The sequence below is a fragment of the Odocoileus virginianus genome, chromosome 17 (genome assembly GCF_023699985.2).
Source record: "Odocoileus virginianus isolate 20LAN1187 ecotype Illinois chromosome 17, Ovbor_1.2, whole genome shotgun sequence".
Classification (NCBI taxonomy): domain Eukaryota; kingdom Metazoa; phylum Chordata; class Mammalia; order Artiodactyla; family Cervidae; genus Odocoileus; species Odocoileus virginianus.
This window is the reverse complement of record NC_069690.1, coordinates 32572516-32597750: the sequence shown is the minus strand read 5'-3', so window position 1 is coordinate 32597750 and position 25235 is coordinate 32572516. Positions and strand designations below refer to the sequence as shown.

At 57.3% G+C, this 25235-nt stretch overlaps 1 protein-coding gene across 1 annotated transcript in view; it reads right to left on the bottom strand.

Annotated features, from left to right (window-relative positions):
- The window catches only part of FAM83G (family with sequence similarity 83 member G), a 29000-nt gene extending 12945 nt beyond the window's left edge, over positions 1-16055 (bottom strand). The window contains exons 1-3 of the mRNA XM_020914160.2: positions 15987-16055; positions 14923-15521; positions 2573-2740 (exon numbers count right to left, since the gene is read on the bottom strand). Coding sequence (XP_020769819.2) covers positions 2573-2740; positions 14923-15429 — 675 coding nt within the window. The 5' untranslated portion in view covers positions 15430-15521; positions 15987-16055. The remainder of the gene's footprint in view (positions 1-2572; positions 2741-14922; positions 15522-15986) is intronic.
- Between the last annotated feature and the right edge of the window lie 9180 nt (positions 16056-25235).

Here is a 25235-nt window from a genome sequence, read left to right as displayed (position 1 = left end):
GGTGCCCAGCACCACAGTGGTCCTGAGTATGACCCTAGCAGGGACAACCTGCACCCTGGGTCCCATGACCGGAGGGCAGGTCACTGCAAAGTTGGGCAGGGGCGGCAGGCCCGAGGGCGGGCCCCAGGATTACCGGCAAAGGAAGTGCTCCTGGGACAGGTCTGGGCCCAGCCAGCCTGCAGGCAGGGAGGCAGGCTCTCAACAAGGTGACACTGGGCCAGGGCTGGGCCCACAGGAGCCTCTGGCTACCTGCCCGGGCTGGGAGGGGGCGGACTCAGAGGCGAGAACGAGGCGGCCAGGGTCACACATTCCTTCCGGTGAAGATACCCAGTCGACCCACAGCGTCTAGCTCCCGAGTGTGTCATCCTGTGGACTCGCCACCTTCTGCAGAGCAGGGAGGGGTGAGTGAGGCAGGCTGGGCCACGCTCTGGGATGGAGCCTCATTCCCAGCCTCCTGCCCTCGGCCCAGGGCCCGGGGTTTGTAACTCCAGTTGCTGCCGCAGCCATGTGCTTACCCGTCGCTCAGAGCCCCTTCAGAGCCATCATTCATCTGCTTTCACCCTCAAACTACCCAATGAGGCGTCCTGGTGGCCACGGAGCCCTGGAGGCTCAGGAAGGTGGGCCCCGCGCCAGGAGGTCGGCAGCCAGGAAGCCCACATGGCCAAAATCAGGGTGACCCCACTGCCAGGTACAGCCTCAGTCCAGGACGCTGGGCACCAAGGGCGTGTGGCCCCATCTGTGCCGACCTCCCATCACTGGCTTTTAAGGTCAACTCCAACTTGGTGGAACACCTCTGGGCAAGTCACAGGCTCCCTCTGGCCTCAGTTTCTCTGAGCATCCTGGGAAGCCTGGTCTGGATGGCCTGCCCCACTTGCCCACTTCCGGGAGCTCCAGACACTTCCAGGAACCTACGTCTAGGGTTTCCCTGCTGAAAGAGCAGGGGCACTAGAGCCTCTGGACGGACTAGCCTCCTCCCCCTTTCTTCATCTGTATGTGGAGGGGGGGTACTCAGAGGGTAGACAGCTGTGATGTGTTCAGGGTCCCTGCTGGGCATGGGGCAGGGGTGCAGCAGGAGGGGGCCGGTTGGCCTCTGAGCACGGGAGTGGGCTGGACGAGGCTTTGTGATCTGCTGCCCACAGGACAAGGCCCCTGCGGTCACCTTTCAGAAGCCACCTCCTCCACACTCTAGTCCTCCCAGCCTGAGCTGTCCGCCCCGGGAGTTGGCTCTCAGTGCTAATTACACGGCGGGCAGCACAGTGGGCCAACCCACCAGCGAGACCACATAAAAATGTCCCAACAGCCAGAGACTCGCACTGCCCGGAGAGCTCACACCCACTTGAAAGGACTCAGCTGGGACCAGGGTCACTGGACAAAGCCGACTAATTATGGGCGCTGGAGCCCAGCCCCTTGTTAAGCGGGCTGGCATTGCCCAAGGCGTTCTGACCCATCGGAAGCTATGCTCAGCCAGAGGGCTTGTGCTGGCCCTGCACCTATGCCTTGCTCACCAGCAGGGGTGACACCTGGCAGTCCCTACATCCCCGATTGGTAACATGGAACGGCCACCCCTCCTGCCGGCTGCTAAGCAGGGGGCCTAGTAACCATATCAAGGGCCCAGGATGAGGGCTGTGACAGCATCCGGTGTCATTGGTCTATACCCTGGGGAGTGAGCTGCACACAGGTGCCAAGCAATGGCTCCCTCCACCCCCAAAGTGTTCATCGCTAAGTGATGTCTGACTCTTGTGACCCCATGGACTGTAACCTGCCAGGCTCCTCTGTCCATGAGATTCTACAGGGAAAAATACTAGAGTGGGTTGCCATTCCCTTCTCCAGGGGATCTTCCTGACCCAGGGATGGAACCCGGGTGTCCCACATTGCAGGCAAATTCTTTACTGTCTGAATCACCAGGAAGGCCCCAAGTAAGGCACCAGATGCCCGGGTGTCTGAACAGAAAAGCCCGGCCACAGGGGCCATTGACCCCTTCATAGGACCACTGAGATCCTGGAGTCCAGAGAGGGAAGGTCACGTGCTCCAAGCCACACACAGCAAAGCAGTGCTGGGAACCCAGGCCCAACCTGAAAATTCCGCCTCCATCTCTGATGTCACTCCCTGGAAGGCCCTTTCTATTCCACTGGCTCCTCAAGTCAGTTTCAACTCTGCAGCCTCCAAGGAAGCCCTCCCTGACCTCAACCCAAGGAAGCTTCCTCTGTTGGGTCTTAAAGACTATGAGTGGATGTGATGTGGAGACAGACTTGGACTTAGGACTTCCTGAGTTGAAGCTCTCCAGCTGGGGTGTGAGCTGCCAGAGCCGAGGGGTGAGCACCCTGTCACTGGAGGTGAGCAAGCAGCCAGACAACCACTATGGCATGGGCTGCTTTGAGACGCTGGTGAAGGAGCACCTCACGTGGGCTTTGACACCTGGTGGCAGGTAGTGTCCTGTCCCCAGGGCACTGAAGCAGAGGCCACGTGACCACTTGGTGGGCGGCCCTAGACACAGAACTCTACGTGCTCGCCCCAACCCACATGGCAGGTGCTCCAAGAATTTGTCAACAAACTGAAAGACTGGCTAGCTCACCTTGAGGTGTCCCAGGTGCATGCGGGCCCGCTCACACATATGCAGGAAGTACTTGACGTTGCTCTCGTCCACAATGATGTACACAGCCACCTTCCTCTTGAAGCCAGCGTCCAGCAGGTCCTTGAAGATGTCCACATCGGTGAACATGTCCATGACCACAGCAATCACCTGTGGACAGGAAGGGAGACCGTCAGGCCATGTAGCCAGGAGGACAGGTGCCTCCATGCCCTCCACCCTCTCCCACACCTGCCCACTCTGGCTCTGCTCCCTGCAGCCTTGGCTCTCCTGGCCCTGAGGCTGCAGGCGTAGGACTGGTACTCAGGGTGCGAGATGCCTAGTGGGTGGGACAGGCTGGACTCTCTGGACAGGAGGGAATGGAGGCAGGCCCAGTCCACAGGCCTGCCTTTTCCAGAACACAAGACCACAGAAAACCAAGCCCAGTGACTGGGAGATGAGGAATGTAGAGGGAAGGGGAAGGTGCTGAGGAGCCCAGAGGAGCTGACTCAAGGTCCCACAGTGGGAAGGGGGCAAGTGCTGGGGTTGAAGCCCCGGCAGCCCCCCCAAACCTGGCTCAGAGCTCGGTCCTGTTTTCCCTCCCGGGGTGCTTTCCCAAGGCAGGCAGGCCATGCCACACCTTCTGCCCGCCACCCCAGGAAGCTGAGATGAGACAGATGTGTCAGCACCAGGGAGGAAGGCGGGGGCTGCGGCCGCCCACCCGTCATTGGTCCCTGGACAGGCTCCCTCGCCACCACTTGGCTGGTTTGGAGAGAGTCCAGAGTATGTGTGCTCTTCCTGTCCCCTGACCACATATGTGCCACAGCAGCAGACCTCAGCCTCGGGACTGGCTCTGGGTGGGACCAAGAGGTCAGAGTGCACCCAGCCCAGTCCAGCCGAGGCACACCCAGGCCTGACGTGCAGGGGCCCTGGCAGTGCAGGGCCAAGGAGTGGGATGGTCAGCAGGTGCCGGGCCTGGCAGGGCTCAGTGGCCAGCAGGCTCTGCACTCAGTCTCTCTTCTTTGCCCTCCCCACCCCACTGGGCAGCAAGGGGAACACAGCAGAACAGGGCCCAATGCCGCTGAGCCCTCCCACCCACTAAGGCCAGTGCCACAGCTCCACCCTGGATCTGAGAGCCCCCTGGAAGAGTCTTCCATCAAAAGGCAGGCAGGGTTGTTTGCTAGGCCGAACAGTGAGCTAGGCACAGACAGGCTCAAACCACCCAGGCCCAGAGGAGCCAGGGTTCCCCCACCCCTGCCAGGAGGGTGACCTGGCAGGTGGCTCAGGGCCTGCTGGAGATGTGCCCGCATACTCTTGTGAGCTCTTGCGGCCCCTGCAGGCCCAGTGGGGCTCCTCCCGGGCCCCGGGCCCCTGCTGACGCTGGTCACACGTCTGCACCAGAGCCGGTACTTCTGGGGGCCCCTCCCAGCCCTGCCCTCTCTGAACAGACACGCAGCCTCCTCACATGGGCCCAGCCAGGGTTCCTGGGGGACCACAGCTCGCCATCTGAGTCCCTCAGGGGTGTTTCAGGCAGGCCCGGAAAGCAAACAGTCTGTGCAGGGCTGGGAGGCCACGGGGCGGTGGCAGCACCAGCTGAGGGACGTGCCTTCTGACCCCGAATAGGCTGGGGTCTTGAGAGGAAGTGAGCACCCCGTCCCTGGACATGTGCAGAGGACAGAGACTGCTTGAGGGGGTGGACAAGAGGACAGATGGGACACGGCAGCAGAGCTGGTGGGCTCAGCACACACTTGGGCTCCACCCGTCGAGGGTGATGGGACCCAGGGTGGGGTAGGGGTGGCAGCAGGGACCCTCTCGCCTTGCCACCCCCACCCCTACCCCACGGTGACTCCAGCCCTTCTGCAGGCACAGCCTCACGTGCCAGCCTGGGGAGGGCTCCGCTGACACACTGCTCCTGGAGCAGGCCCAGGTCCAGGCTCCGCCAACCGTGCCAGATGGGGACGTGCCCTGGGCCCGGGCTGGGGGACATAGCCCAGCAGGACCCACCCCACATGCGCCTTCCCCACGACACCCGGGCAGGCAGGTGCCCGGTCTAGGCCACCTGCTGTCAGGCTGGGTCTGCTGGGGCCTGCCCCTCTCTCCCCAGTGGAGCCCGTGGGGTCCCAGACATTGGGCTCAGTGCCAGGGGTCAAAGGAGGGCTTGTACAGGTGCCAGCGGCACTGGAGAGGGGTGTTGGTGCTTGGGAAGGTGGGGTCTGAGGCTTGTCCATGGGGGCCACCATGTTTCTCAGAGGCCTGGAGACCTGAGTACCCGTCCCTGGGGCCAGAGACTCTAGATGAGAACCTGGGGCCCTGTGCCCCGCCTGAAGCAACTTCTGCCTGACAACCGCTACCTCGTCCAGTCTTCAGACATGCTGCGAGGCACGGGTCATTGCCCCCATAATACAGATGAGGACACTGAGGCACAGAGGCACTCTCTCACTTGCCTAACGACCTGCCTGGGTGGCCTGGCAGAAAGAGAGGTGGAGCTCTGGACCCCAGCCTGCCATCCAGGATGGGTGAGCTGCAGCCTCTCTGGGTCTCAGTTTCCTCATCGGTGAAATGGGGACGATGGTGGGCATGATGCCCAAGGCTGTGCCTGCAGAGCAACCCCCAAGTTCCTATGCCTGGTCTGGGTGCCCCACATAGCCTGTCCGGGCAGGCCACAGCCTCTTGCTGTATCCATGGGTTCTGAGAGGCAGCTCTGACCACCACTGCCCCACCTCCCTCTAGCTACCAGCTCCGGGCTCCTGCCTCGCCAGGCTGACTCTCAGCCTGAGGCTTCCGGCACCCCTGCCACTGCTCATGAGACCCCACCCCTGTGAACCCCTTTTGGGGCAGAGGTGCACTGTGGGCAGGGAAGGGCAGGGGAGAAGGGGCAGTGGTGAGACAACCTGGGGTCTCCATGCCGCTGGAAGACTATAGCCCAGCCTCTGAGCATCTCTCCCCAGAGGCCCAGAAGCCACAGGGGCTCTGACTCCACCGACTCCTCCCTTCACACCCCAGACTTCACCTCAGCCGTGTCCACCGTCCTCCTGACCAGGCGCCTTCCCTTCCTCCTCCACGCCGGTAATACCTTCCCATCCTTCAAACCCTGACTCAAAGGCTGCCGTGAGCAGCCCCCACGTCTGTGTTTCTGGAGAAGCCATAGCAACCCATTGAGTGGTACACCGTCTCTCCAAGGCCTGATCCTGAGACCCAGCACTGAAGTGGGCAGTTTCCCTCTGTACTGGTCCTGCCTGCCCCCAACTCCAAGACCACGGAGATGCCTGCAGAGGCTTAAGGAGCCAGCAGGGGTCTCTCCCCTCAAAGTGCTCCCCAGAGGAAGGGGAGACAGTCACACCCACCTGTCCTGGAGCCCAGAGGTCACCAGAGACACGATGCACGGCAGGCAAGTCCCCAGCATTCACTGGGCACTTTCACCACCTGGAAAAGCAAGAGGTGGGTCTGGATCTCTGGGTCTGTCACTAAGGCTCAGGTGGACACAGGACTATAACAGTGTGGGCTCCAGACTGTCCTCCCAGAGAGCTGTGTGACCTCAGGAAGAGCCTTAGTTTCCTCGTGGGGTGATGGCAGCACCCACCTGCATGGCTATTAGCAGGTGAAGTGAACCAATGCGGGCAAAGTGCCACTCAGGGTCCAGAAGCTGTGCTCAGCAGACGGAACCAACCCCAGCCCTCCAGACCCACAGCACCCTCGGGTGGACCGGCTGGAGATCACTGCCCACCATTCTGCTTCCTTTTCTGCCAATCAGAGGGCAACTCATAGGAACACTTGGGGCTTGCTACAGACTGCCCTAAGAGTACACACAGTACCTTCAAGACCTGGGATTCCACTTCCAGTCACAAGGGAATATCAGAGCCTGCACTCACCCACCTGCCTTAGCAATAAACACCAGGCAGAAAAATCTATGAAGCCGTGGCCAACAGGCAGCACAGTAAGTGCAGGGACCCTGGGCAGAAGGGAGACAAATGAGGTCAGCTGCAGGACTGCCCCAGCCACCTCCAGGTCACAGCAGATTCCAGGGGGCTCCTGGAGTTGAGGAGATGAAATTTGCTCAGAGCCTGGAAACCAGGATTTTCAGGACAGAGGAGAGGAGAGGACTGCACAGAGAAAATGCCAAAGAGTTGCCTCTTGAGGATTCAACTGGAGACTGAGCTGCACACGCCTGGGAGGAAACCACCGAGACTGGAACAGAACTGCTGGAAAGAAGCAGCTGGAATGATGGCTGGTGATCACACAGGACCAGGAGTTATTTACGTTCCCCCAGCAGAGTACAGGCTCTAAGGACCTGCAAGAGGGTCCCCAGAAGGATACCACCTACATGATAGGCAAACATGCCCTGGACCCGAGACCATGAGGTTTTTCTATAAAGGCCAGATAGCAAATGTCTCAGGCTTTGCAAACCATGTGTCTCTGACAGCTGCTTCAACTCTGAAAATAGACACAGACAACTCATAAACAAATGTATACATCTCCGTTCCATTATTTACAAAATCAGGCGGTAGGCCAGATTTGGTCCATAGTTAGCCAACTCCTACAGTAGACTAAATCTGCTTTGGTCCTACCTAATAAAGCTTAACAGCAAGCCTCAAAGTGTTACACTGTTTCCAAGAACTGCATCCCAGAACAAAGCTCCAAAATGTTTAAAGGAAAAAAAAAAAACACCACAACTCCCACAACATAAAATTTTCAAGTCTAGTATCCAATCAAAAATTACCAGGCATTCAAAGGAACAGGAAAACAATGAGCATCAAGAGGAAGAAAAAAAAATCTATCAAAGTGAACCCAGAACGAATACAAATGTTAGAACTGGCAGACAAAGAAGTGTGAACAGTTATAACTTCATCCTATATGCTCAAAAAGTTACTTAGAGACATAGAAGATTTTTTTAAACAAATACCAAATTGAAACTCAAGAGGTGAGTTTCAGCATTAAAGATGAAAAATACACTGGATGGGACTAATAGAAGATTAGATACTATAGAAGAAAAGATTAGTGAGCCTGAACACCTATCAGTAGAAATTATCCAAAATGACACACAGGAAAAAAAAAAAAAGACAGAACAACCAAGGCCAGAGTGTCAGTGAACGTGGATCAACTCCAAAGGTCTAGAGTACATGTAACTGGAGTTTCAGCAGGTGCTGAGGCAGAGGGTGGGGGAGGGAGGATAGAAAAACATCTGAAATAAAAGGCCATACATTTCCACATTTGATGGAAACCACTGGGCTTTCCTGGTGGCTCAGACAGTAAAAAATCTGCCTGCAGTGTAGGGACCTGGGTTCGATCCCTGGGTCTGGAAGATCCCCCGGAGAAAAAGAATGGCTACCTACTCTAGCTATTCTTGCCTGGAGAATTCCATGGACAGAGGAGCTTGGTGGGCTACAATCCATGGGGTTGCAGAGTTAGACACCACTGATCAACTAACACTTCCACTAGACTTTTCATTTATCCCCAAGTCCAGGAAGTTCGATGGATTCCAAGCAGAGGACACATGAAGAAAACACACCACGACACATGATAATCACATCACTTAAAATCAGTGACAAAGAGAAAACCTTAAAAGCAACCGAAAGGGAAAAGACCAGTGAGGAACAAAGCAGAAGTCTCAGAATCAACGCAAACCAGAGGACACGGGGGCAACTGAATGGAGAAACCATTAACCTGGAATTTTGCTCCCAGTGAAAACAGCTCTCAAAACCAAAGATGAAGTAAGGACTTTTTCAGGGACACAAGTGCTGAATTTACTCTGGTCAACCTGCACTGCGGCTGTCACCAGCCCTAGACGGGTGGAGGGGCTGAGGCCTGGCGGGGGGAAGCCGAGTCTGCCCTCGCTCACTGGAGTGTGGAGCACCTGCCCCCACCTGCCTCCACCAGCAGGGCTGGGCAGACCCGGCCGCTGTGCCTCAGTTTCCCACGATGCAACATGGTGTCTCTCCCCTCCCCACCCTGGTGCTGAAAGGTCCTGCAAAGCCTGGGGAGGAGGCCTCCTGGGAGCCCCAGCCTCCCAGGCAGACAGGGAGGAAGTGTCCATACAGGGTGACAATGCCAGCTCAAGCCAGGGCCAGCTTGCTGACGCTCGTACCTCTGTCTCTTCCTCGCAGTGGGAGGGGGGCGGGAGGGGTGCTGTGACCATCCCAGGGTTACACAGTTGGCTGGTGACAGAGGTCTCCTGCTCCTGGCTCCTTTCCCAGAAGGGATCCTGCATCCATTCTAGCTGTGACTCCAACCGCCGGCTCCCAGAGCCCACCCTGGATCCTAAAACAAAGCCCTGGCAATCAGCAGTGCCCCGAGAGTCACTGCTCAGCTCTGCTACACTTTACAGTGTGTGTGTGTGGGGGGTGGGGGGTCAGTGGGGGGGAGGCTATGGCATAGCACTTCCCTCCTCAGTCATGGGGGAGTGGACTAGAAGACCTGCGGTCCCTCCCCTCGGCCAGTCACCAGCTCTGGCACCTTCCTTCTGCACCATTAAGACAGAAGCCTCATTAAGGCCAATTAAAGGAGACTCAGGCCACCCAAACGCCAAATGGCTGCAGTGGGCCAGGGTCAGGAAGCACATGCAGGTCCCACCCAGCCCAGTGGCATGGGCCCTGCCCCGAGTCTGATAGACATCGGCCACAGCTCAGGAATGCTGCAGAGACTAGAGGCCACAGAGCATGGGGTCAGGTGACCAGGGCTGTGCCCGGTGGACGAGACAAGAGGACACGCCCCTCCCTCTTGCTGCCGCCCCCAGGGGCCTCCAGCTTCCAGGTGCGGGATCCAGACTGAGGCCGGCACAAGCTGAGGGTTTTCAAACTGGAGAATCTCAAGTTCATCAATTTGAAACATGTAAGAGCTCAGCTTCTCCAGGATCTACGAGCAACAGACACAGTGGCGTCGTGGAGCGTCCTAACCCCCCAGCTTAGGGGGCCTAGAAAGGACTTTCCCGGGGTCACAGAGCCAGTCCCACAGGGCAAGGCTTCTGAGCCACTGGAGGCCCGTGTCCTCTCTGCTGTGTTCCACCAACCCCCGCTTGAACTCCTCCAGGATGGAGGCTGGGGGACTCACCACTTCTCAAGCCAGACCACCCTCAGGGAAAGGCCATCAGGACAAGGCTGAAGGAAGAGACCTGGCATTTACTGAATCCGTGCCAGACACCACGCTTTTCCCATGGAAATCTCACAGCCCCTTTGGGGCAGGTGCTGGCATCACATGGCGCTGAGCAGGAAGGGACAGAGGATCAGAGAGGTGGAGCGGTTACCTCGGGCAGTGTGGCCCAACAGCAGAGTTGGGCTCAAGCACGGGTACCCCGATACCGAAGACTGTCTTCCCACCGCCCCATGTGGCATTTAATCTGGGGGATCACTCGGACCTCACGAAGGAGGCTGGTGGAGCCCACCAGCCAGAGCCTGCCAGGACAAGGGAGGTGTGGCCCCAGTAGGGGGCAGTCCAGCCCTGCACTGAGCATCCTCATGGATATGACTGCTTTATTAAGACCAGTGCCCAATCCCCATCTTACAAAGAACCTAAGGCCCAAGGTCATTCAGCAAGGGGGCCTCTGAGAGGCCTGGCCCAGCCCACCTCTGAGGGCCCAGGGGAAGGACCCTTGGCTGCAGGGCGAGCCTGCTGGACCCCCAAGACCAGAAGCTCAGTCCTGCCACTCACGGCCCTGGTGTGTTGGACTTCCCTGGTGGTTCAGTGGCTAAGATTCAGCCCTCCCAGTGCAGGGTGCCTGGGCTCAATCCCTGGTCAGAGAACTGGATCCCCACATGCCACATGCCCCAACTAAGAGTTCACATGCCACAACTAGGAAAAACAAAAATCCTGGTGGAGCTTCAGTAAGCCCTGGCCCCTCTGAACCTCAGCTGTCATCACCTGTGACCTGGGAATGATGACAGGCGCTGGCTCCCAGGGTCGTGGAGGGAGGGCAGGGTCGGCCGGTGTGGGCCGACCTGCCCAGGTGCTCTGGAGCCTGGCGTGCACCCAGCCCAGAGGTGCCAGCCCTCCTTCCTGGCAGAGTTGCTCCTCACTCTCCTCAACCTCAATTAAGACACAAATGCTGCTGGGTAGGAACCTTTGGAGAAGACAGGAGCCAACACCTGGGATTATATTATCAGATGGTTCCCCACCTGGGGCTCTGGGCTGGGAAGTGCTCCCCAGACCCACGGCGTGAGGCTGGCTGGTGCTGCCCCTGGAAGCAGCCAACTGGGCCACCCCGAGGCCTCTCAGGGTGTCAGGGCTGTGAGGGTACCACCTCACTTGGGGACAGCGAGAGTCCCTTCCTGGTCCTCAGGGGCCTTGGCTCCCCATTACTTTGTGTTCACCAGGCCTTGGGGCAGTCAGACTTTTGCTCCTGCGGGAACCCAGAGTCTAGGAGCCTTGTGAAAATACTTTTACTGCCCTGAGTCAAGCTGAGGGCCTGCAGTGAGGTTCCACAGCTCTCAAGAGGGGCAGGGCTCAGAAAGAAGCCCAAGACACTACTCCTCCAGGGAAAGGGGGGCTTAGAGCCCCCAGAGCTAGGTTCTAGGAGGGCTCCTCCAATGTTGGCTGGGTGACAGGTCATTTGCCCTCTGTGAGCCCCTCGTCTGCACAGAGGGGACCACACCTATGCTGTGGAGCTGGGAGGATCCAGGCAGGCAAAGTGCCCGCTCAGCACCTGGGGTACAGCTGGCATTTAATAAATGCCTCATTAAGCTCTTTTATTCTCCTGGAGCCAAGCTGTGAGCCAGGATGGCAGCGTGGGAAGGCAGAAAAGATGTGGGGTCACTTGGGCACCATGGAACGTGGTTCCAATCCCTTTCTGCTGTGTGACCCCAAGCAAGAAACTTAACATCTCTGAGTCTGGCCCTGGCCTGGTGGGCATGAGATCTGGTTTCGGGTCTAGGCTTCACCCCTTACTCTCTTTTGTGCCTTCCCCAGATTCCTCACCCACACATGATCCAGCCCTGCCCTCGGGGCCCCTGGTAAAGAAGTTCAGTCTGGGGGGGGCATCCCTGAATGAACAACCTGCTAGAGCATCTCCCTTTTTGCTGGCCAAGGTGGGCCTTCCCCAGCCCCAGCCCGACCCAGCCCGGCCTCACCCGTTTTGCAGAGGCTGCAGCCGCCCAGGCGTGATGCTACAGGCGTGATGCTACAGGCCCGGGCTCTGGTATGCAGTTAGAGCCCTATGGCAGGTTTTTCCCCAGATAAATCCCTGGCTCCCAGGGGCTGGGAGAAGGGCAGGCAGATGACCCTCCACCTCTGCGGCCTGCTCAGGGCCACCTGCCAGTGGAGTCAGACCCTGGACCCACTAGTCTTTGTACCAGAGGAGGGTCAGAGTGGGAGAGATCTTTAAAAGGCCCCAGTGCCTTGCCCATGTCACAGATGGCTTGACCAGGGCTTGTGCCGGGTCACAGGTGGTGAAGGAAGAGCTGGGACCTGACCAAGTACTTGTGGCTCCTGTGCTGTGGCCCATTAGTTCCACGCTCATCTCTTGGGGAAAGGGGAGGACTCAATGCTGGCCCTGATGGGAACACGGCCGCTCCCGGCGAGACGGGCTGAGTGTATGCTGTGTCACTTCCCTGCCCCGGGGTCGGCCCGCTGTGCTGACGACAGTCTGGGCTGAGGAGGCGGTGGGCTGGGCTGTCCTGACTCAGCACCACCAGCCCCAGCCCAGGGGCCCAGGTGGGCAGGGGGCCAGCATTTTGGCCAGGCAGCTGGACCACGGGGTCTCCATCCCAGATGGGGAGAGGGGTCGTTCTCCCTGCACTGGACCTGGGGGAAAGAGGAGGATTCGGGGGTGAAGGAAAGAGAAGTGATTCATGGGGAGAGAGAAGGCGGGTCAGCTCCTGGCGGCCAGGCAGGCAGCCCAGGCAAAGCGCCCTGTCAGCACCCGTCAGCACCCGCCGGCGTCACGGCCCTGCCCTGAGAGCCAGGAGGCGGCAGAGCAGGGAGCCGGGAGGGTCCCAGGCAGCTTGGATGAGCGGCCCCTCCCTGCTCTGCCCGTCACTGTGTCCTTCCAAGGCCAGGGCAGGACAGGCGAGGGACCTGTCTAGAGTCTGAGGACAACACCAGTCTGGTCCCTTTCCCACCTCTCCACCCGAGAGCTAGCCAGGTGACCTTGGCAGGGACTAACCTGCTAGGCCTCAGTGACTACATCTGGAAAATGGAGCAGATAACACTACACGAGACTATAAAGTGCCTGGCACCCGGTAAACAGCAGCTCTGGTTATCAGGGCCGTCCCCTCCACCCCCCACACACTATGTTGGCCATGGGTCCTGGGGTGGATGTGGCAGGGAAGACATGGGCTGGAAAGCAGGAGCAAGGCTCCCCATCAGGTGTGAACAAATCCCCCGTCCTCTGTGTCTTGGTGTCCCTGGCCAAAAGAGGAGGCGCTTGGCCTCTGAGGCCCCTCCTGTTGAGCCCATGCCGTATGAGCATGGTCAGTGAGCCCCTACCCTGGGAGGGATGAAAGCAGGGCCAACGCCCACCTGTTGGGGGCTGCAGGACAGCACCGACTGGGACCACACAGACCAGGGTGCAGGCCTGGGCGGGACTTTCTCCTGGCTCTGTCCCTTTACACAGGTGATGCTGATAAGCCTAGAGGGTTTTGTGGGGAACAAACGAAGTTACAGGGGGCATGGGGCAGCATGGGATGGCCGGGTCTCAGCCCCAGACACAGAGACGAGAGAGGAGGGAGGAGGCCCTGGTGCTCAGCCTGGCCCCAGGCTCCCCTGTCTGGACCTGGCTGTCTGTCTTTCCATCTTGGGGAGATAAGAGTTTCCAGCTGTTCCCGAACAGTCTGGGATCTGGGATCTCTTTCCTACTTCTGGTGGGGAGGAGAGGCACCCCAGCACAGCAGGTCAAGCCCCCTCTACCAAGGTCTCAACTTCTCCATTTTTAAAAAGGGGGTGGAGGCTGGGTAATGGGATCCAACAGGCACTCCTAGGGGACTGGGTTCCATGACCTCAAGCCTGGCACCCACGCCAGCAGCACCCCTCTCCGTCATAGCACGTTATTCAGCCTGAAAACTGTGATGGTCCCTCCACCCCACCTCTTCCTCACTCTGACACCCAACTCCATCCTCACGGCTTTCATCCCCGCCACCTCCATTTCACAGAGCAGAAACCCAAAGCCCCAAAGCTGCCTGGGACCAGGCCGAGAGCCAGGCTTCCCAACACAGTCTATCAGACCCCGCCAGCCCTCTCGGGAAATAGGGACTCCACCTTTCTGGAAACTTAAGCCATGGCCATCTTGTCAGTGCCTGACCCACTTCTGGTCTCTCTGCCCAAGAGCTCCCCTGGGCCCTATCAGCCAGGATGATCCCCCAAGGCCACTGTCTGGGTCTTGAGCAGGCCCAGAATAGTGAAGGGGTTCGACTCAGCTAGAAATACCTTGCCCCGCCAGGCCAAGGCCAGAACAGCCACTGCTGACCACTCACTCCTCTCTACTGAGTCCAGAGCTGGCTTCTGAATCCTCAACACTGCTCGCAAGGCAGGCTTTATCAGTCATCTCAGAATGTGTCTTGAAACCACGGAAGCAAGAGAATGCCCTGCTTGTGGTCACAGCTATCCAGGAAGGGCCTGGCTGGCTGCCAGTGGAGAGACCCCTTCTCAGAAGCTATGTCAGTGGGTCAGCTGAATGGATAGCCACAGCAGGACAAGGCACAGCTCGGCAGGGGTCGCTCCGCGGGAGGTCCAGACAACGCCTGAGGTCCCTTCAATCCAGGTTGACAACCCTCACTGGGACCTGCTCTGCTTCCACCCCTAGGAACACACCATCGCCAGTCCCCACCTCCTACCCTGGGAAAGCTCTGCCACTGCAAAGCTCACAAAGAGGCTCAGAGAGGGAGAGCTACTTGCTCTCAGTCACCCAGCACAGCAAGAAAAAAGGCAGAGTTGAACTTGGATCTCCATGCCAGCCTCGGCCAGACTCAGGCTACTTCTCAGTCTCCATGCCTACCCCAGGCCCCAGACGGTCTCCACCATCCACAAAAGCAACACCAGAGCGCTCAGGGGCACGTGTGAGCCGGAACCTCCTGCTTCTCAGAGCCATCCCCGGGGACAGTGAGTGAAAGCCCTGTGATCGTTCCTGCCCCACCCCGTCCAAGCACCTTCTTCTGGGGAACCTGCTCGCCAAGTCTGGGGAAGTCAGAAACAGCCCCCAACAATGCATAAAGATCCTTTGAGATGGGGCAGCCTGCTGTCAGCGGCCAGGGGACCCAGGTGCCCTATCGCTCTGCAGAGACACCGAGGATCCAGGCGAAGGCAGGAGGGAGGCAGCCCAACAGGCAGCCGAGAGCCCGGGCTGGGCTGAGTGTGCGCGTGTGGGCGCCTGAGACACCAGGATAGGTTAGGCCTGCCCGGCTGCGACTTTCGGGGACTCCGGCCAGCCGGCTCACCTTCTGGGCCTGGCTGATCATCTTGCGCACCACCTCCTTGATGTGGGCCTGCCCGTCGATGGGGGGCTGCATGTAGACGCTGGCCCGGGTCACGCCGCGGTAGGCTATGGTGTCGGGCCAGCCCAGGTCTAGCTGTGGGATGGAGCGGTCCGACTTCTGGGGCCAGTACTCCAGCGAGGGCAGCGGTTCGGCCTCGGTGGGGGTGCCCCCGGCCGCGCTGGCCGCCTCACCATCCTCCGGCCCGCGGGGCTGCGCGCCGGCGCGGGGGTCCTCAGAGCCGGGGTCGTACACCTCGATGGTCTCCAAGATGCGCCGCAGCTCCAGCTCTGAGAGGAAGTCGCGGATGTTCTCGCGCTTCAGCACCTCGTAGAAGGCGTCGCGGCCGCGGGCCGCCAGCGCCTCGAGCGCCAGCCGCTGCTCCTCGCTGTAGAAGAACTCGGGCTTGGCTTCGCTGGAGCGCCAGTTGACGTGGCTGTCGTCCAGGCACTGCACCTGCGAGAAGGCCATGGCGGCCGCGCGCTCCGCAGCTCCCGGCCGTCTCCGGCTGGGCGCTGAGCGCTCTGGGGCCTCCGGCCGCCGCCGCTCCTCTGCCCCGGGACCTGCAGAAGGGGCGGGCCGGGAGGGTCGGGTCAGAGTGCAGGCGGGGCCGGGGAGGGGCAGCCGCGCGGAGGAGGGGCCGGCGGGGGGCGGGGGCGCACGCCTCCCGTCCGGGTGCCGGTACCTGAGGGGGGCTGGGGTGGGGGGCGGGGGCCCCCCTCCTGGGGGATTTCTGGAGCTGCCTGAGGTCCTGGCGACTTCTGGGGGGAACTAGGGCCGGCAAGGGACTCCCCAGAAGTTCCCAAGAAGGAGGGTCCAGAGTCTGCTCTCCGACGACCTCTGGCCCTGCTCGGCGGCGCCCCGCATCCCCAGGGCTTCCGGGGTGGGAAGGGGCCCCCAAAGCTCCCAGCGCCGCGATCGGCAACCCTAGGGGTCTGCGCGGAGGAGGTTCGGGGCGGCGCGTGAGCGGGCGGGTCTCCCGGGGGCCGAGATTCGGGGGTCGGGGGCGCGGGCCGGGGTTAGCTTACCAGGCGCTCGGGCGGCGCGGGCGCTGGCGGCGGTGACTAAGTGCGGCCCCGCCCACCCCGCTGCCGCCACCTGCGGTCACGTGCGGCCGGGGCGGGGCCGGAAACATTCACCCCACCCCGGACGGACGGACGTCTGGCGGGGGTGCGCGCGTCTCCTCCGCCGCCACCAGCCCCAGGTGGTCGAATTCTGAACCGCTCAAAATCCAAGCGCTTCTGGGCCATTGCAGCCCAGAGAGGGACAGTGTTCTCCTGAGGACACACAGCAAGGCGATAGCCTTGACACACCCCGCCCCCACACTGCTGGTAATCCTGGTCCAACCCAATCGTGTCCAGTTTCCCAGGTGGGACAGAAAGCATGCACAGATGCTCACCCGCTGTGGAAGTAGAGTTGGGGTGCTGGGCTGGGAGCCTCCGAGGCAGGGGCGGGGCCGCTCTGACCCAGCGTCAGGGGCCCGCCCAGAGCCTGGTGTGGACAGGGCAGGCACCCAGTTCTAGGTCCCAGCCCAGGCTCCCTGCTGAGAACAACCCCCCCCCCACCCCACCCCCACCCCCCAGGACTGGTCCCGAATGATGAGCCGCACCCCAGGCCCTGGGGCGAGGAGGGCCCAGGAGGGCAGCTGTGGGCTGGGGTCAGGCCCAGCTATCTGCCCTGCGTCCCTGGAGCTTGGGACCCCAGTGACGAGGGTGTGTGGGGACCACATCTGAAAGCAGGCTGCCAGGGTGGGGACAGCAAAGCCCATTAAACCTCACCAACCACAACCCCCACCCTGTCGCGTGCCGCAGTCAGTCGGCCAGGCACCTGGCCCAGCCTTCCCACTCCCTCCCAGCCTTGCATGGGCTGCTTGTGCTCCCCTGGGCTTGGGGCCCTGGGGACACTGCTCTGTGCTCCGGAGGGTCGGCTGTTGACATCTCTAGGCCTGGGCCCTAGAAAACCTGCCCCAGGACCCTCTCCACCACCCATCTGACTGTCAGGCCATCTCCCCTGGGTCTGCTGCCCTCAGCAGTGATGCTGCCTCCCGGCCCAGTGTCTCTGTGGTCCCATCACTGGGTTCTGCCCTCTGCCCTGGCCCGGGGGCTTCACATTGTGTCTGAACATGGTGCCCCTTCAGGTGCCCCCATCACCTCCCAGGTAGGTGCACACACACCTGCCTCCCCACCCCCACCCCACACAGTCAGACGTGGGAGGGAGGCGGCCCCCTGGGTGAGCACAGCACTGGGAGCCGTGAAGCCTGGCTAATGGCCACTGGGGACCCCAGACAAGACTGTCTCTGGGCCTCAGCATCTCCTTTTGTTCCTCCCCTGCTTGGAGGCCCTGGGCTCATGAAGGGAGTCCTGGCTCTCAGAGCTGAAGGGCCTCCAGCCCTCCAGTTACCTGCCCACAATTTTAGAATCATAGGAAGCTGTTGAGAAGCCAACAGAGAGCTTGCAGGCACTCTTCACCCAGTCTCCCTCAGTGGTGGCATCTTGTATAACCACAGTGCAATAACCACAGCCAGAAAGCTGGTTCAGATTTCACCAGCTTACATGTGCTTGTTTATGTGCATGTGTGCACAACCTCATCACATGCGTAGGTTTGCGTAACCACTGTTACAATCTAGTTGGAGAACTGTCCCCCTACAGTCAAACTATCTCCACCCTAACTCTGGCCACCACTGATCCATTCTCCTCTAGGGATTCGTTCGGGTCAGCATATATCGGTAGATCATTCCTTTCTGGTGCTGACTGGTACTCCATGGTATTATAGTCTTTATTTCTATGAGTTTGGCATTCTTAGCCTCCACACATAAGGGATATCATATGGTATTTATCTTTCTCTGTCTGGCTTGTTTCACTGAGCGTAAAACCCTTGAGATCCATCCACACTGTTACAAATGGCAGGATGTCTTTCCTTCTCATGACTGAATAATATTTTCTTTTCCAATATTTATTTAATTTATTTATTTGATTGTACTGGGCCTTGGTTGCAGCACATGGGATCTAGTTCCCTGACCAGGGATGGAACCCACACCCCCTGCATTGGAAATGTGGAGTCTTAGCCACTGGGCCACCAGGGAAGTCCCTGAATGATATTTTCATATATATCTGTATGAGTGTCACATTTTTATCTATTCATTGAAAGTATTGAAGGACACTTAAAATTGTTTCCATATCTTGGCTATTGTAAACAATGCTGCAATGAATAGGAGTGCAAATGTCTCTTCAAGGTGGTGATTTCGTTTCCTTAAAATATGTACCTAGTTGTGGGACTGCTGAATCATATGGTAGTTCTGTTTATAATTTTTTAAGGAAACTCCATGTTGTTTCCATAGTGGCTGCACCAATTTACATTCCCAGCAAGAGTGTACAAATGTTTCCTTTTCTTCACATCCTGGCCAGCTCTTGTTATCTCTCCTGTTTTTATAATAGCCCTTCTTGCAGGTGTGAGGTGATAGCTTATTGTGGTTTTGATTTGCATTCCCCTGATGATTAGTGATGTTGTACAGGTACTTTACACATACCTGTTGGCCATTTGTTTCCTGTCTGTTCAGTTCCTCTGCCCATCTTTAAAGCAAATTTTGGGGATTTGTTTGTGGGTTTTAGTCTTAGATACTGAGTGCATGAATTCTTTACAAATTTTGGATATTAGCTCCTTATCAAATACACAATTTGCAAATATTTTCTCCTCAAGATACCTTTTCATTTTGTTGATTGTGTCCTTTGATGTGCAAAAGTTTTTCAGTTTGATGTAGTCCCAGTTGTTTTATTTGTTTGTTTATGTTTTTCACTTTTTTTTTTGCCTTTGTTTTTGGTGTCAAATCCTAAAAGTCATGGCCAAGACTGATGTCAAAGAGCTACCACCTATGTTTTCTTCTAGGAGTTTTATGGCACCTGGTCTTCATTCAAATCTTTAAGCCACTTTAAATTGATTTCTGCATGTGGTGTGAGACAGGAGTCCAATTTCATTCTTTTGCATGTCACTGTCTGGTTTTCCCAATACTATTTATTGCAAAAACTATCCTTTCCCCATTGTATATCCTTGACTCCTTTGTCGTAAACCAATTGACCGTGTGTGTGAGAAGATCTGCCTGCAAATCTGGAGACCTGGGTTCGATCCCTGAGTCAAGAAAATTCCCTGGAGAAGGGAATGACTACCCATCCCAGTATTCTTGCTTAGAAGATTCTATGGGCAGAAGAGCCTGGTGGGCTGCAGTCCATGGGGTCACAGAGTTGGACATGACTGAGTGACTAACAGTTTCACTTTCATTTTGCTTTTGGTCTCTATTCTGTTCCATGGATCTATGTGTCTGTTTGGTGCCAGTACCACACTGTTTTGTTTACTACAGCTTTATAATTTGGTTTGAAATCAGGGCCTGTGATGTCTCCAACATTGTTTTCCTTTCTTAAAAATTCCATTGGCTACTCAGGATCTTTTATTGGTTCCATCCAAATATTTTAGGATGGTTTTTAATATCTTTGTGAAAAAAATCATTGGAATTTTGATAGGGATTGAATTGAATCTATGGATCACTGTGGGTAGTATGGATAGTTTAACACTGTTAATTCTTCTCATCTGTGAGCATGGACTATCTTCATTTTTTGGTGCGTCTTCTTCAGTTTCTTTCAGTGTCTTATAGTTTTCAATGTACAGATCTTTTATCTTCTTGGTTAAATTTACTCCTAGGTATCTTATTTTTTTATGCTATTGTAAACTTCTTATGTATTGTAAACAGCATATTTACAATACATAAATGAATAGCAACTTTTTATATGTGTATGTATATATTTGTATTATATATATATATATTATATATATATATATTATATTATATATATATATATGTTGTAAATAGCATTAAAAAAGAATAAGATTGTTTTCTGAATTTTTCTTTCTGACAGTTCACACTTAGCATAGAGAAACAACTGATTCTGAGTATGGATCTTGTTTCCTGTGACTTTATTGAATTTGTTTCTGTAGCTTTTCTTTTCATCCTGTTCACTGATGATGTTTTACACAAAGCAAAAGCTTTAGTGTTTTTTGTTTGTTTGTTTGTTTTTCTTCTTTTTGGTTTTATTTTGTTTGTTTGTTTGGGGTTTTTTTGGTCACCCTGCAGTTTGTGGAATTTAGTTCCCCCACTAGGGATTGAACCTAGGCCCTCAGCAGTGAGGACTCAGAGTCTTAATCATTGGACCTCGAGGGAAATCCCCAAAGCTTTAGTTTTGCTGAGCTCTATTTTGTCAATTTTTCATTTTATGGATTATGCTTTTGATGTTAAGTCTAAAAACTCTTCATTTTGCCCTAGGTTCTGATGATATTCTCCTATTTCTTTTCCTTGAAGTTTGGTAATTTACACTTAAATCTGTGGTCTATTTTGAGTTAATATTTGTGTGAGGTGTGAAGTTTAGGTTGAGTCATTGGCTGTGGATGTCCCTAGAAGGGCTTTACCGAGGAGGAAACAGCCTGAGAACAATTTCCCAGGACCACACAGTACGGGAGGCTTCCCAGGTGGCTCAGTGGTAAAGAACCCGCCTGCCAATGCAAGAGCTGTAAGAGACATGGGTTCGATCCCTGGGTCGGGAAGATCCCCTGGAGGAGGGCATGGCAACCCACTTCGGTATTCTTGCCTAGGTAATCGCATGGAGAGAAAAGTCTGATGGGCTACAGTCCATGGGGTCACAAAGAATTGGGAACGACTGAACCGACTGAGCATGCACACAGTATGGGTTTGGGAAAACTGGACCCAAACGCAGGTCTGTGTGCTTTTCTTTTCTCCCGCTTCCTCCTGCAACATCAGTGTCTAGACTGGCTCCCAGGGATGAACCAGGCTGGCCTGGGAGTGGGGAGCACCCTGTTTACTCCCTGGGGTGGTGTGTCAAGTGACCAGCTTAGAAGAGAGTCATTCAGTCAGTCAACAAACACAGGCACAACCCGCCACGCATGGGCTTATGCTGTGCACGCCTGGGGCCCAGGCTCCCCCAGGGGCTCCTGCGGTATTGTCTGTGGAGAGGCAGGAAGGCGCGCGTGGAGGGTGATGCCTTAGAGCCAAGAGGAGACAGGAGGAGCTCCCTGGGTTTCAGAAGGGTGTTCCAGGGAGAGGGAACAGCAAACACAGAGGCCTGGAGTTGCGGGTGAAATTTTGGTGGTAGTTAGGGTGGCAACATGGGCAAGAGGCTGTAGTGCCCAGCTAGAGCGCCATGGTCGTTCCTGCGGGCGATGGGGGCCACAGGAGGCTGTGAACAGGAAGCAGTGTGGGCAGACTGATGGTCTTAGAAGCTCCCACAGGGAGTGGGTTACAGGGGGCAGGTGGTACAGCCTCCCTGGTCCCCAAGCCCAGTGACTGGACTTGGCACTGGCCAAAGGCGGGGAGTACGTGGGGGGCAGGGAGGGAGGCAGCCCTCAGGCTTCCGGCGTGGGCCCCTACTGGGTGGGGGTGCTGATGTCAGGGTGGAGCCAGTGGGGACACCCCCGCAGGCCTGCAGAGTCCAGCACCAGACAAAGCCAGAGCCTCTCACCCAGGCCCCTGGCCCCACCTTCGGCCTGGGGCTGCTCAGTTCTGAGTGGGCACCAATGGGGGCTGGTGTTTAGGTGGCAACGACACCTCTGCTGCTGTCACAGAGGAGAGGTGGTTCTTTCCTGCTGCTCGGCACAAACCCCGAGGTGCCCAGAGGCAGGGCCCCATTCCGGGAGCCTGCAATGGGCTGCAACAGGCTGAAAAAACCTGGGCAGAATCTCCTGACTCTGGCTTTTCAAGCCATTATGTGTCTGTGACTCTTTATCCGTCCCTCCGGGAGGGCTGAGTCCTCTACGTGCAGAGCCAGCCAGTCCAAGCCCAGAACCTGTTGGGAGGGGCCAGTCCCCTGCCCTCACCTGGACCCAGAGTCCCTCCAGGGGACCCCAGGCTGTATCCTGGGTCTGACTATGTGTCCTAGACAACTTATGCCCTTTCTGGTCCTGAGTTCTCACATCTGCACAGCTGTGGGCAAGGCAGCTGGATCAAACAGTGCCTGAACTCCCCACTAGGGCTTAATGGGCGCCTTTCTCCCTTTCCTCCTGGCCTTCTGTGCCTTTCTCCTTCCTCCAGTCATTCACTTATTTACTCACTCATTCATTCACAGATGTTCACAGAGTATCTTCTCTGGGCCCAGCCCTGGACTGGGTGATACCTGGGAGCAGAGGTGATTCAAAGCCAGTGTCCGCCCTTGGGGAGCTCCCAGTCTGGTGGAGGAGGTGAAATATGCAAACAAATAATTGTGATTCAACCCTGGGCTTTAGGAGGCCTTGGGAGGAAGTTGCTCTGCCTGGGAGGGGTTGGGGGACAGTTATGGAAAGCCTCTGAGAGCAAATCCTTTGCAGCAGGCATGAAGCAGGAGGCAAACAAGGGTAGGGAGGGAGCAGGAGCAGTGGGAGGAGGCAACCCAGCCGCGTCTGCCCAGGCACAAAGGCGTCAGGGTGCTGGGTGTGTGTGAGAAAACACAAGCAGGTCAGTGTGGCCGGCATGGGTGCTGGGAGGACAGGGCCTGGGCCTGGCTGTCCAGGGCCTCTAATGTTGACTGTCTGAATGTCGTGGAAAGGAAATTTTTTCCAGGAAGCCATGGGCTCCAGGTTGGGGAGGGGGCTTATGAGAAGGAAGTGACAAGAGCAAAGCTGTGACTTTGAAAGGATGAGGATGCAGAAGGTGGAAGAGGGCCAATGAGAAGACAGAGCAGCAGGTAGAGGGAGCCCAGTGGAGGGGGCAGGTGACAGGAGGAGCCCCCTTGGGCTGGGGGCTGGTGGACTGGCAGTGGGGAGGAGGACAGACAGCCTGGAGGCTGATGGTGCAGATATCCTAGGAGCCTGGTATTCAGGAGAGGCTGGGCTGGAGACGGGCTGAGGATCAAGGGTTCGGAGTGATGCTACTCCAGTCCCACTGGCTCAAGGGAGGAGACCAGAGACCCTCCACAGTGGGTTGGGCATCTAAGGAGGGATCTTAACCCAGGAGTGCTTGGTCCATGAGGAGGGCTCTGGGTGACAGAAACGTCGATGCTACACGTGGAAACATTCTGACCCCAAACAGACCCCTGTGCCAAGCGGCTGCATGCCCGTTCCCTGTTCTCTATGAGCGCAGGTCACTCTCTGCCTTCCTCTGCCCCCCTCCCTGTCCCCGCTGCTGCTGAAAACCCAGGGGTCAAGGCCAATGGTGCTGGGAGGGAGGCGGAAACTTCAGATTCAGTCTGAGTCTGGGTTGAGGCCCTGGACGTCCACTCAGAGGCCACGCAGTAGGCGCTGTCTCCGCCACGGGGAGTGTCTGCAACAAAACCTGGTCCCATCCTTATGGGCCAGATAGAGGAGATGACTTTTGAGCAGCCCCTGGGAAGGCCTGGAAGAGGGAGGTTGGGTGGGGGGAGGCTGGGATGCTGTTAGAGGAGGGTGCAGAAGGAGACCGGCCTGGAGGAGCCTGGCATCCGGAGAGTCTTGTGCGGACTCTCCCTTCTTGTTGGAAGAGTCCTCTGGAAGCTGCTGGAGACAGTCAGAGGGGAGGGCCTTCACCTGCTCCTCTGGGGAGAAGGGCTGGGGGCAGGAGGTGGGGGAGGGAGACAGCAGATGGTAGACTGACCGCTGACCGCTGCTCGGGCGGGCAGCCCTGCAGGGGAGCCCCAGCCCCGCGTGGGGACAGGGAGCTGGCATCCTGGATATGGACAGGCTCGTGGTGATGGACAGGAAGGCAGGAAGAGAGGGTGTCCAGGGACAGAATAGTGCTCCAAGACCGGCCCCCTCCTTGTCTGTCACCCTGGCCGGGAAATAGGCCCGGGGCCGAGCAGCAGCTGATGGCAGGTGGTGACAGAGCAGGACCAGTCAGGCTCCTTGCCCCACCCCAGGGTGGGGGGCAGGCCAGGGACACTGAGAATCCTTCTCCTGCAGATGACGTGGGCTGCGTGGTGCCAGCCGAGTGCCTGCGGGCTTGTGGGGCCGAAATCGGCTGCTCCAACATCGCCTACCCCAAGCTGGTCATGGAGCTGATGCCCACAGGTGAGGCCCTGGCTGGGTCTGACAAGGGACCCTGGGGGTTATGGAGGCCACTCTGGATCCAGCGTGACCCTGTGTGACACCCGGGTGGGATGTTCTGCTCCTGGGGGAAGAGAGGAAAGGAATCAGAAAGCACATAGGGCGCCCACCATGCACCAAGCACCAAGCACCATGCCCAGGGGTCGCACAGGGTGACCTGCACCTGCTTCTCAGGAACCCTGGTGCTCTAATCATCATACCCTCTTTTTTTAAAAAAAATTTTTTGCAACCTTGCAAGGCATGTGGGATCTTAGTTCCCCAACTAGGGATTGAACCTGCAACCCCTGTGATGGAAGCCCAGAACTCCAGGGAAGTCCCTTATCATCCCAGCTTTACAGATGGGGAAGCTGGGACCCAAGGTGCCCTGGCCAAGGTCAGGTGACAAGCAAGCCACAAAGCTGGGGTCTGAACTTGGGGCTGGGGGATCCTCTTAGCCTGTGCTGGCCCTGCCCCCGAGAAAGCCTGCCACACTCTCGTCTTTCAGGCCTGTTGGGTGTCAGGCCCACTCACAAACGACCTCTCCTATATGTTATGAGGCAGAGTTCTTAGCTGTGTTTACAGATGTGGAAACTGAGACACAGATGAGAGGAAAGTGACTCGTCCCAGGCTTGTAGCTTGTGGCTGAGACACAGAACTCAGTCTCCTGGCCCCTAAGTCCACTGCTGACTCCGCCAGGGCCCAAGGGGCCCAGCCCTGCCTTGAGCCTACAGCTTCGGCCTCCCTGAGACCCTGCAGACCAGAGAACATGGGCATGTTTTGGCCGTTTCCACATTCCTGGCCAGTGTGATACAGGGTGTGAAAGCAGGACACAGGACAAGGGGTGTGGTCCCACCAGAGCAGACAGAGGAGACGGCTTCACCTGCTGGCTTCACCTCTGGATTCTCAGTGTCCCACCGTGGGAGCTCGGACCCCGCCCTGCTCCTGTCTCCCTCCTTCCCTCCTGGACCAGGCCTGGGCTCTGCCACTTGCTGGCAGAGATATTTGGGGCAAGCCTCTTCCCTGCTCGCAGCTTCGTGTCCTCGTTTGTAAATTGGGGATAATGATGCCTACTCACCCTTCAGTGTGGTTGTGGGATTAAACACAGCACAGGGAAACTGACCGGCATAGGGGTTGGCTGCCCTATGGGTTCGTGCCTGGGGGCGTCATCTGCCTGTACTCTTCTGAGGGGCTCACCACAACCCCTAGAGATCCCGCTCCAAGGTCATGAGCTCCCCGTCTGAGAAATAGGA